This window comes from Pantherophis guttatus, chromosome 6, assembly GCF_059756535.1.
Source record: "Pantherophis guttatus breed Tessera chromosome 6, ASM5975653v1, whole genome shotgun sequence".
Taxonomy (NCBI): domain Eukaryota; kingdom Metazoa; phylum Chordata; class Lepidosauria; order Squamata; family Colubridae; genus Pantherophis; species Pantherophis guttatus.
The window spans coordinates 49,278,471-49,291,970 of record NC_142068.1 but is presented as its reverse complement, the minus strand read 5'-3'; the positions used below and the strand labels follow the sequence as shown (position 1 = coordinate 49,291,970).

At 37.1% G+C, this 13,500-nt stretch overlaps 1 protein-coding gene across 1 annotated transcript in view; it reads right to left on the bottom strand.

Moving 5' to 3' along the window:
• SORCS3 (sortilin related VPS10 domain containing receptor 3) overlaps nucleotides 1-13,500 on the bottom strand; it is a 476,925-nt gene that overhangs the window by 304,299 nt on the left and 159,126 nt on the right. Inside the window, exon 2 of the mRNA XM_034440055.3 lies at nucleotides 5,950-6,017. Coding sequence (XP_034295946.1) covers nucleotides 5,950-6,017 — 68 coding nt within the window. The remainder of the gene's footprint in view (nucleotides 1-5,949; nucleotides 6,018-13,500) is intronic.

Here is a 13,500-nt window from a genome sequence, read left to right as displayed (position 1 = left end):
GATCTTACGTGTTTCTGGGGGCAGTTCGTTCCACAGGGCTGGGGGTCCCACAGAGAAGGCCCTCCCCCTGGGTGTCGCCAGCCGACATAACTTGGCCGATGGCACCCTAAGGAGACCCTCTCTGTGGGAGCGAACTGGGCGGTGGGAGGCTATTGGTGGCAGAAGTCGGTCTCGAAGGTACCCGGGTCCTGTGCCATGGAGCACTTTAAAGGTGGTGACCAACACCTTGAATCGCACCCGGAAGACCACTGGGAGCCAGTGCAGCTCGCGCAGGAGGGGTGTCACATGGGCACAACGAGTTGCGCCCATAACCACCCGCGCGGCTGCATTCTGGACCAGCTGGAGCCTCCGAGTGCTCTTCAAGGGGAGCCCCATGTAGAGAGCATTACAATAGTCCAGCCGGGAGGTGACAAGGACGTGAGTGACTGTGCGCAAGGCATCCCGGTCCAGAAAGGGCTGCAACTGGCGAATCAGGCGAACCTGATAAAAGGCCCCCCTGGCCACGGCTGTCATATGCTCTTCTAAAGACAGCCGTGCGTCCAGGAGGACACCCAGATTGCGAGCCCTCTCCGTGGGGGCAAGGATTCACCCCCAATAGTCAGCGATGGCACCTGCTGACTATTTCGGGACGCCGGAAGCCACAGCCACTCAGTCTTGGAGGGGTTGAGTCTGAGCCTGTTCCTCCCCATCCAGACCCGCACGGCCTCCAGGCAGCGAGACATCACATACAAAGGACCTTCAGACATTATAAAGATCTTGAAATTTTGAGGAAATGTCATGATCATACAAATTGTGAAAGATCTAAGAGAGATCCAAACAGCTGGTTATTCATGGTTATTTCAATAACCTACACATCAAATGCATATAGAAAAGGAAAAGATCTCGAAATAACCAGAAGGAAACTATAAAGTACATTCAAGGTTGACTCAGCCTTCCATCCTTCTGAGGTTGGTAAAATGAGGACCCAGATTGTTGGAGGCAATAGGCTGACTCTGTAAACCTCTTAGAGAGAACTGTAAAGCACTATGAAGCACTATATAATTCTAAGTGCTATTGCTATTCTGTATAACCATGGCTCTACCTATGAAGTGATTTCCTATTACTTGATGGTCTAGTTTATCAGAAAAGATCAGTGCAAGATCAGTGGAAAACAGATAGTATTCATTTTCATTTGAATAATGCAAAGGTATCCAATCTGCAGAACTTTCTGGTGGGACCCTGATGAAAAAAATTAAAAACCTCCTACACTAAAAGCTGTTTTTGTAGGGATATCATTTGTGTTCAGGACAGGCTCCCATCTGATATATTGCTGAAGGTGAAACAGAACAAATACTGATTTTCACTATATTTAATTAGCCTTGCTGTAGATCTTGTTGTAGAAAGTAATATTATAAAACTGCTATATTATGTCACCCAGTACCCATGTATCACCTCTTTCTTCTATGTTGAAAATGCAGTGACAGATTCAATGTATAATTGGAACACTATCAAGAGTCATTTATTAGGTGGCCCTCATGAAACTATGATACAAAGCATTAGAACATTTCTGTCTATCTCTGATGGTCCCAACTCTTTAAGACTAACATGAATAATATGTATGGTACTAAAATATACTGCTCAAAAAAATAAAGGGAACACAAGCAGAAGACATCCGAGATCTGAATGAATGAAATAGCCTTATTAAATACTTTGTTCTTTACATACAGTAGTTTATACACTGCTCAACCAACTAAAGGGAACACAAAACTACTGTATGTAATGAACAAAGTATTTAATAAGGCTATTTCATTCATTCAGATCTCGGATGTCTTCTGCTTGTGTTCCCTTTATTTTTTTGTAGCAGTGTATATTGCCATCCCAAAGAGATTCAATATGAAAAAACAGAAACTCCAAGTGTTAGAAATGTCTCATGTAGAAGCAGCTACTTGAAGAACAATATTACATCAAATCAAGAGAACTTGTCAATGCCATATTTCATATTCTTCCAAAAATGGGTAATAAGGACAAAAAACTCATTTATCCAGACTTTCTCAAATGGTTCCCAATTATTACAAAAGTCAAACACATACACACACACCCAAAAAGGAAAGAACAGTCAAATTCCAGTTGAAATAATAAGGCAAACAACCTGAGGCTAAAATATTTTAGTACTTTTGAAAAGAATAATAATCTAATAGATTCCCAGGTTCAAAATTTAAGTTACTGAATGGAACAGGACATTAACATCACTTAGACTAAGAAAAATGTTCCATTTTCTATTATGAAGTGAAGAGCAAGGAAATTGTCCATTATTTCTACTCCTAGGCTTTCAAAACCTCCCTGCAGCCATGTATAACTGGATAAGCAGATGCAACATTACAAATCCAATAACTGTAACAATTCATGCAAATTGGTCATGTACAAATAGCTACACTTTCAGTGCTATGTTTAAGCAGGAAGGTGAGCAGGAAGATTCACAAAACACAATAATCAGTTTAAGTTCCCAAAAAAAGAACCTGTTCTGGCAATTTAGGCTTGCCTAGACTTTAAAGACTCCCATGGCGAAATCAGTTAGAAAGAAAAAGAAAAAAAAAGAAAAAAGAGGGAAACAAAAACAACTGAATAGTGGCAAAGTGCTTTTAATTAACAGCCAAGCTAAAACACTATTATAATACACAGTTTTGTTTTTATTAATTCACTCAGATTCAGCAAGAATTCCATCAAGGAATAAAGCAGCAGATGCAAGAGGAGTACATTAATAAATCATGAGTGTCATTAAAATTTGTAAACTAATACAAATTCTCAGCAATTAGTCCTAGAACTTTCTCAGCAAAATAATAATAATAATAATAATAATAATAATAATAATAATAATAATAATAATAATAATAAATAAATCTGAAAAAATCAGGATTTCAGAAATTTGCTGGCCCATGGAAAGGTCAGTGATGCAGCTATTAAAGGACAAAACAAATGGATCAACTGGGAGTTTGATTTGTGAAACCATAAAGACTTTCCACGGATTCCACAGCCATTGTAATAAAGGGAAGGGACCCACAGTGAAGTTCAACTCCATAAACCTTCATAAAATGGAAACAGAATTCTTTTTTTAATTGCCTTGTTTCTAACAACTTGACTGCAACCAAAAGCCTGGGTAACCTGCCTTAATCTGGTATTTTTCACAGAACTGAATCTGTATTACCACTGTGGTTTGCTATAGACGTTAACTCCAGTGGTGAGTTTCAAAAATCTTTACTACCAGTTCTGTGGGTGTGGCTTGGTGGGCATGGCTTGGTGGACGTGGCATGGGAAGGATACTGTAAAATCTCCATTCCATCCCCAATCCAGGGGAAAGTTACTGCAAAATGCCCATTTCCTCCCAATCAGCTGGGACTCAGGAGGCAGAGAATAGATGGGCGTGGGCCAGTCAGAATTTTTACTACCGGTTCTCTGAACTACTCAAAATTTCCGCTACCGGTTCTCGAGAACTGGTCAGAATATGCTGAAACTTACCTCTGGTTGACTCCTTGAAAACAAAACTTTAGTCACCTTTTCTAAAGCATTGCTCCCGACAACCTGGTTTTGGGTTCTCTGGTTTTTATCATATCTAAACTTTCCTAATGTAAGTATGCCCTTTGTTGCTGGACACACTCAGTTTAAAATGAAACCAAAGTATTTATCACAACCTTCTTCAGGGAGAACAGGGTTTCAAAACTTGAAGAATCCAAACTATTGGGAAGGTACTAGATTGACTGGAATATATTTACAAAGGGAATATATTTGTAAATACTTCATAAACCACAACTGAAAGAAAGCATAGCTGACATTGATCAATAGAAACTAAGAAGCGATGTACTTTCATTGCATTTAATTAGCAAAGGGATTTATTTAAAAATCCTCTTTAACTTGATTTCCTTTTGATTTGAAACAATTACGATAGCTCTTTCCACTCCTTTACCAGTCATAACTTTTTTTTATATTTTGGATCGACAAATAGCCATAATACTCATAATCACTGCAATAGCTGGTACAGTTGACCTATTTTCTGAAAAGAAAGGATAGCTCAACTTTTGCTAGCTAATGTCTGCCTTTAGATCTGAATAGGTGTTGCAAAAATCAGACTTTCTTCCATTTCCATTTTGTTTAAATTAAATATAATTAAAGTGACGTACCAGTAGCAATGCACTTAGACATATATTTTGCACCACAGTACTTTACAGGACCCTCTGGGTAGTTTATAATGTCAGCATATTGCCCCCAACAATCTGGGTCCTCATTTTACCGACCTTCGGTGGATGGAAGGCTGAGTCAACCCTGAGTCTATCAGGATCAAACTCCAATCTATGGGCAGTGTTAGCTGCAATATTGCATTCTAACCTCTGCACCGCCAGGGCCAAACACATATTTAATGAACACTTCCCATTATGTTCCTTGTAGTGTCACACTCTGCTGGCCACTCTCACTTTCTTTTCCCTCTCTCTATATTCTTGTACCAAATTCATAGACCTGAATGGAGATATTTGCAATCAGGAAGGCATGGGAGGGCTGTTTATTCCCTTCCTGCCCTCACTGAAAAAGGATCAGGAATCTCACTATAAAGACATGATAACATCCTGAATACATTTAGATAGTTAAAAAATTCTGAATCAATGAAGTTAAGGAATAGAAGGAGAACATGAGCAGAAAAACCAATGCTAACCCTAATTTTCTTTTTAAAAAAATCAGATGAGGAGGAAAGGCTAGAAGACAAAAGGTCAATAGTCAGAATCTAGATCACACATTTTTTTTTTAATTTGATTTATATGCCGCCCTTCTCCGAAGACTCAGGGCGGCTTACAATGTGCTCAGCAATATTGGCTTTTCATGTAAGCAAACCTACTCTAGAAGACTAATACTGTCACCTGACCTGTGCTGACCTATGAAAATTAAAGGTGTGGTTTCCACATTTGTTTATTTGTCTTGTTTATTTATACTTTGTAGCTTATACCCTTGTCTGACAAATTCTAAATTTCAGAATCCAAACCATGATTCTTCTTTTATTTCAAGAGAATTTGGGTACATTATAAAAACTGTAGAGTCCTTGGTACTGTCTGAACTTAATTGTTTGCTTGCAGACATTTCATTACCCAACTAGCTAATATCAGTGCAAGTGAGCAGGAAACTTGCTTGCTCTTTATATACCATAGCTTGTCTGCTGCTTTTGGTGGTAGTGGGGTTTTCTCTTTGGCAGTTTCTTAATTAGGGTATAGTTTTCTACTTGATTGTTTGCCTGGTGTTAATCCCTGTTTATCTTAATGTTGGCTGTTTGGGAAGTTCCTAGGTAAATGGATGTTACCATGACAGCAAAATACTGAATAAAATCAGTCTTTGGTGTAATGCAACAGAATCTTGCTGCTTTTAACTTCTTATGCTTTCACAAGAAAATACCTATCTTCATGACTAATTAGCATTTCTAATACTATCACATCCATTTTCAGGTTTTAAAAAAGAACTCACAAATATACAATAATAGCAGCGGCCAACTTAATTTAGAGGAGGAATAGCGATAGGAATAGGATAGACTACTATGTTATAGTACAGTATTTGCTAAATAAGCTCTCAGTCATATCTGGTCTGCAGAAGCTTTTTGGGTTCATATAATTATTTTTTCAATATGATATTAACATTTATTGTATGTCAGATTATTTTCATACTTCAGTGTTACCCTCATATGGTGATAATTTACAGATTCCAGTTACAGAAAAACAAAATGTGCACATCTTGTTCTGAAAATGTGTTTGACTACAAGTTCAAAATATATTTGAACTTGTAGTCAAATATATGATAACTGTCACAACAGGGTTTTTAAACAACAAAAACTCCCCTGCTCATCAGGGCAAAGAAGCAATATGTGTTCAGTTCCTTACAACTTTTTCTTTGTCTTCTTTTATTGTCTACTACTGAGGAAAAGATACCATGTAATCTGCTTACCTCCAAAGTGAGCTTTCAGTAACACTTCCCAAATTGAAGTCATGCAGCTTTGTAAGAATGAGAATCACCTAAGAGAAGAAGAGAAAGAGAAAGGGAACAGATGAAAAGCATCTTCCATTAGCTTTCTGAAACAACCCATTTGAAATCACCAAAGGAGAGCTTAATATTTATCCGTACAATTTGGGGTATTATAGGATCAAGAAATGAATAGGAAGAAAGCTAAGGTTCTCAATACTGTAACTTAATGCATCTTCGTAGATAGTAATACCTTATTATATTGCAGATACAAAATATAGTTAAAGATATTGCTGGAAAGATGCTGTCTTTCATGTAGATAAATCTGGACATATTTCATTAACAATGCAAGCCTATGCCTTTGTTTAGTTGATGGAAGCACTACAGTGTGCAGTTGAGTTCTTCTCAAGGAATTACGCACTGACTTACAGTCATCTTACAGAAAGAACAATGAACATTATTCTGGAACTTCACTGCATGTTCCTCTTCTTTGAAAGTCTAAATCAGAGGTCCCCAGTCCCCCAGCCGCAGCCTATTTCAAACTGGGCCACACAAGTGATGAGCGAGCATGCACGGTTCCACTTGTGTGAGTGGCAGACACTCATGCGTAAAGCTTATTTATGTGAGTGTTGTGCAGATGGAGCTGCATGCATGCACTCATCCACTGCTTGTGTGAAACCATCCCCTTTCCCCCCACCACCAATGCTGCCTGTCCACAAAGCCAGTCCAGAAAGGTTGGGGGGCTGTGGTCTTAACCATCCTGCCATTTTTCTAAATCATCCTGCCATTTTTTTTCTCATTTGGGGTATAAATATTAATGCATTTGTTCCCACAATGCATTTGTTCCCAACCCATGCTGATATCAAAATAACCAAACATGCATATGGTCTTACAATGCAAACTTCCACCCTTTCGCAGCAACATCACCCAAGAGGATACAAGCATTGAATATCCATTAAGATATCATTATAAATGTTTTATCTTTTGCTTTTGCTTCCCTTGCAGATTATCTATGTTTGCTACATATTTTTCTAAAAAAAGAAATCTTACAAAAGTCAGTCTTGAAGTCATTACTTTTAAGTGGATAGCCAATGAAGCAATCTTTTCTCTCAACTTAATGAGTCCTTTCATCTACACTTGGAGTGCTCATCTTTGGTATAATGGTCTACCAAATCTGCCTTGCAATTTCTCAGAGGAAGAATTGTAAGGAAGACTTTGCCTTTCTTTGCTTTATTTTCAAAGTGCCAAAGAATTTATTTCAAATTTCTCTTTTTTCTGCTACTTCTACTATGGATATGGTTTTTATATCATTTTTTCCAACATTCTGAAACTTTCCAGGTTATCAATGCTTCCCAATAAGATGTAATATCTTCCTTTGGGATTTTCCTGATATGCAAGAAAATACGGAGACTACCAGATGTTGCTCATGAAAGATTAGATATTTGTTTTCTTAACCATCTTGAATTAAATATAATATTAAATTAATATTTTTTATAAAAAATCTGAAAACTGAAAGATAAAGAGCACAGGAGAATTTTACTGCATAGCATTAATTCAAAGCCTGATCAGTTTGTAAAACTAATAGTTAGCTCTTGCCAGGCAAAATAAAGTCAAGAGATTCATTGGGAAGCTCCTCTATATTTTACAAATCAAATTTGCCTAGTTTCTAATTTCTGTTTTAGGAGGGCTTCTTCCTGAAACTATGAGTTATCCTGCATATGTGTTTAAAGATATATATCAATCAAAATTCCTTACAGATTCTAATATACCAATGCTCTATTTTGTCTTAAGTATGGCAGCTGTTGAAAAAATGAAGTCAGCACATAATAAGTCACAGGCATATCACATAATATATAGGTGAATGAATGGCTTTGTAATTGATGATCACAGATTCTGTACAAAAACTATCGTGCAAGTAGTAGATGACTCACTCAGCTAGCTGAAACCTACACCTGTTTTTGCTGATTAGCACTTCACCATTCATCAATAGTTGTTATTGCAATCCATTTAATAGCACTGTATCATCAGTCCTTTAACAGACACAAATTGCTTAATTTAAGAATCCTGAGGCTAAACTCGATATGAGATGAATGAACAAATGCTCATATTATTGAATAATACATGAAAGTCGTCCTTGGGTTAAGAACAAGTTCTGTTCCCTAACTCTGTCTTTAACCCAATTTTGTGTTAAAGTCAGAACCTGTACTTACTATTACTCCCTATTACTGAAAATGATGCATGGAATTGTCTTTCCTTGAGTCAAATGAAGCATTAAAGCTGTATAAAGCTTTCAGGAACTGCTAAAAACTGCTGTATATTAAAAATGCCCAGCTTCAGCAGCTCCTGAAAGTGCTTCATCAGTGCAAGGAATAACAAAATCATCAGCCATTTTTACTAATAGGTAGCCCATTTATAACTAGGGATTGCCTTTAAGTCAGACATCTTAAACTAGGGGTTGCCTTTAAGTCAGACATCTTAAACTTTAGACTGTCGATACATCTGAAATCCAGTTCACCTACTGGGCTTAATTCCATTGTAAGCAAATCCTTTGTTTCCAGTTAGTTACTATGCACTGTGGCAGGATTACCCTCTGACAGAAGAAAAATAATAGAAGTGGACTTAGTTTATTTGACCAGTCCAGGAGGAATAAAAAACAGGAATCCACCAACCGGATGCTGTGATAAATGTGATCCAGATAGACCATCGGGCCATCACAACAGTCGAAAGAGAAGAGGGGGTTGAAGTGCAGAACCAAAATGGTTTAAGTCAGTTTCATGTTTAGCTGATCACAATATGGAAAAGCCCAAAGCCAAATTTTCATTGTTGTAATTTGCATTTCAAGAGAAATGTCAGTTGATTTTAATGGGAATTTTTCTCTTGAAATACAACAATTTGGAGAAACCATTTTTATTCAGTTGTAATAGAGAGGAAAGAGTTGGACCCTTTTCCTGTTCCTCATACTGTAGACTTTTGGCTGCTCTGGCTTCTCTTTGGATGCTAATTACAAAATAAAATTGAACTATATTCATACAATTATAGCATAACTAACTTTGGCCTATTTTTCTATAAATTAAGGCATTTTCCAAGGAGTTAACCAGAACGTGTACTAGACACCTCTGCTGAATATGCCTAATTTCTTCTTTTCAAATATCAGAACATGACACTCAAGGAATTTCACCATCTCACAGCTGAAGGTAATGACAACACTTCCAACTCTGACTTAAAGTGACTCAGGAGATAGAATCTGACATGAAAAAGAGCTAGTATCCATGGAGGTGAAGCCTTAGAGAGAAACTAAGCAAAAAGAGCTTTTTGACAATAAATCAAAATACTCAAATGGAACAGAAATGCTAAGATACAGATTCTTTTACAAGAAATTGTTCCATTTGTTAAGCTTTTGTGCTTCTATTGCTTTCTTGCTTTGTCTTTGATATCTGGTTCTGCTTTTACTAGTTGCTTTCCTGATTTATATGCTTGGCTCAATTTATGAAAGCTCCTAGGTAGACCTCTGACAGTTTATAAACTACTATATGCTGATACCACTACCTAATTGCAGTGACATTTATCCTTAGGCAGGTCAGAGTTGCAGGCAGAGTTTTGCCTCAGTGGAATTCATTTAGATCATTTTCTTACTGCCTATCAGGTTGATATCATTGGCAATCTAACATTAATTTTCTGTCCTAATAATTTGTACCCATGAGAAGCTTTAGAGGAGAGAAATGTAGCTGGTCATCCAAACTATAGCGTATGTAATCAAAACCTAACAAGACAGACGGGAACTTTGTTTTTAATAGAGATATATTACAACCAGAGATACAATTTTTAGAAATGGGAAGGCAGACAAATTTGAAAATTATAAATAGAAAATCTATAGATTGTAATGGTCCTGGCTTTCCTCCGTGTGGGTATTGAATGCAATGGTAAAAAATATGAACTTGAACTTCTTTTATCCAACCAATTATTCTAGACAATGCACTATATTAGTTCTCACACACTGAGACATATGAATTAGTATACTAACCTTTTAAAAATGCCACCACTGCCACCCACATTGCAGTATTCTATTAGAACATTTTGGAAAACCTTTTCAAGTTAATACACACATTATTTCTCTCATTCTCTCTCTCTCTTTCTCCCCTATTCTGTCTTTCAAGAAGCAGACTTCAGAGAATGTGAAATTATTTTTACTAAAAATTTGAATTCATTTATTTCTAAGAACTAGGGATGAAGGTTAGGAACCCCAGGTTTGAGGTCCATTTTTCACATAATAAATGATACACTGAAACTGTCTCTCATCACCCAAAGTTGACAAATGGCAGGCCTCATTCAATTTATGACATTAATTGTTCAAGGTAAAATTATGTAAATTGTTGACTTATAACAATTCATTTACTGAACGTTCAATGTTAAAAGGGCACTGCGAAAAGACTTATGACGTTTTTTCCACAGGCACAACCGTTGCAGTATCCTCATGGTCACATGATCAAAATTCAGACACTTGGTGATTGACTTATATTTATGATGGTTGCAATGTCCCAGGGTCATGTCATCACCTTTTGTGACCTTCTGACAAGCAAAGTCAATGTGGAAACCAGATTCACTTAACAACCATCTTACTAACTTAAGAACTACAATGATTCACTTAACAGCTGTGGAAAGAAAGGTTGTAAAATGAGGCTAAATTCACTTAACTGTCTCACTTAGCAATAGAAATGTTGGACTCAATTGCAGTCATTAATCCAGAACTCTCTGTAATTTAGGACAAAATTCATCTGTATCAAAACATTTAAAATCATTTAAAGTAAACAGAAATACATAAGATACTGAGGAAGCCTTTTTCTCCCCTTGTTCTTTGCCAACTTCAGTTCATTCCAAGCTTTACCTTTTCCGATATCCTATTCCAGCCCAGGCTGTCTGCATTAATCTTATTTTTCAGCATCCAATTATATATGCTTTGGTAATATGTGCTTCATAAATATGCACAGCTTTTAATTTGTATTTTGCCAAAATAGATCCTATTTTGAAGTAATAAAACTTTTCACATTGACAACCATATAATTTATTTCTTTAGGAAAAAGAATCCACGCCAAATTTCTTCTGATTTTATTATCCTATTTTACCTATCTTAATTTCTGACTGATTACACATAAAGAAAATTAGGACAGAGAAGGAAACAATTCCTCTATCCCGCTTTCCTTTTTTCCCTCTCCTATGTTTTCTGCTTCTTCTAGAGATTTTTGAATAAAGTGTTATTACTATTGCAAATGAGTTCATCTCTTGCGGTAGCATTTATTATTTATTATAATTTTAATAAAAATAATTACAAAGAAATAAAAAAATTCCAAAGCTTTGGGGACGATATCTTAGCAAAGGGAATGACTGGAAGACATGGCACAGTGTAAGTTAGTGAATCAATAAAAATAAATTATCTTGACTTTTTTCCTCCCTGTTGCATACTATAATGCATAATAGAGGATTCTTAAATCATATTTCTGCCAAATGGTGGAGATAATAACTGTCTGTAAGCATGTGTGTGTGTGCATGTGTGTGTATATATACACACACACACACACATACAGATGCTTATATAGAAATAAAGTTCAATCTACCTTTTTTTAGACAAGTGAGATATCTTTCCAAGTGGGGATGCTTTTTATTTGCAACAGACCTTTCTAGCAATGCTGGCAAAAATACTATGGGGAACACTTGGAGCTTGGCAGAGGGAGTGTTTAAATAACATTATAGCGTTTTTTTCAGAATCTAATGTCTGTGTTTTTGGTTACTTACAAGCTGTTTCCTTTCTTGCTCTGTTTATTCATAATGCCTTGGGATTTTACCCCAATGTGTCCCTTCTGTTTCTGTGAGGGTTGACTAATACTCCTTGTGCACCATCAAATATGACCTGACATGACTTAAGACTGTTTTTTTTAAATATTACCAAGCTTTTGTACTGAGTCTCTTCCATATGAAAATGTAAGATATTTAAGATCTAAATCCCCAAACGTCTCTCCCAAGAAATAATAACTGCTGTTCTTGACTCTAGAGTGAGGATAGCAACATATACTTTTGTCAGTGCTGGAAAAGTTGTTTGTTGAGTAATCAACCAAAAAGCTAACGAAGCCAGTTCAAGTATACCTGAAGCTGTTGTGCAGTTACTTTTTACTTCAGGCAGCTATTGTCATTTTAAAAGGTGGAGAAGTAAAACAAACATGCTGTTTTCCTTTCTTAACAGCCTGTAGGAAGGCAGCAGGTAGAAGCGACCTGGGTGTAATGAATTTTCTTCTGCTACAAATGTTTTTAGATGATGGTCTTTTTTCCTATTTCAAAAGGTTCAATATTCAAAAGCACTGACGAAGCTTATGTGACAACAAGCTTTCAAACTCTAAGGCAGGTTAGCATCTTTATGGGGCTGCAGGTCCCATCCATGTTTCTGTGTCTGATGCCTGAAATTCTCACCTTCTTGTAAAATGTCACCCAAAATCTCAAGAGACAGCACTTAGAAGATTCATAAAGTTACAAAAATCTTGCAATATTCATTAATTTATTCGGCTATGTATACTATTAATTGGGGAGGTATTATTTATTATTTTTTTTAATTTGATTTATATGCCGCCCTTCTCCGGAGACTCAGGGCGGCTTACAATGCGCTAAGCAATAGCCTTCATTCTTTTGTATATTTATACAAAGTCAGCTTATTGCCCCCATAACTGGGTCCTCAATTTACCTACCTTAGAAAGGATGGAAGGCTGAGTCAACCTTGAGCCTTGGAGAGATTCGAACCTGCAGTAATTGCAGGCAGCTGTTCTTAATAACAGGGTGCTTTAGACCACTGTACTATCAAGGCTCTTTTGGAAGTGATATGCACTTGCTAGGAATTGGACAGCATGTAATATAGTAAAATTGAAAGATAAAAGGACTACCTAACTGGGGAAAGAGAATGTGTTAAACATTTTGACAATTTAGGGTTAGTGAGAATTTTAGGGGGAATTTTTTCAACAAAAAAAATCCTTCTTTGAAAAATGTCAGGGGTGCAAAAAAAATATCTGCACAGCTACCAAATTCATTCATTTCTAAACCATCTGGATCTGATATGAGTTTGAGGATCTCTGGAACTTTTATTTCTTAGGTATTTAGAAATACCTCAACAGGTATTTCTTAGAGGGCCAGATCACCATTGTAGTTCTCTTCTACAAGCTGGTGGTGGGGATTGAGGGGGAGACTGGACAGACACCTCCTGCAGCACCTGCCGGCCAAAAACAGGCCATGTGGATGCCTACCATGCAGCCTGGTTTTGGCCAGCAGAGTACTGCAGGAGGCTGGGGAGGCCAAAAATGGGCCGTGCAGGGGCTGCACATGGCCTGTTTTGGCTGTCACCACGGGCTGGTCTTTTGATATTTCCAGGCCAGCCCCACAGGCCGGATCCAGCCCGTGGGCCTTGAGTTTGACACCCCTGTTCTACAACATGAGATCTCCTCAACTTTGTTTTTTTTTTTTAAACAAAGTTAGAAATTACAACAAACACTCTAAATTGTTTCT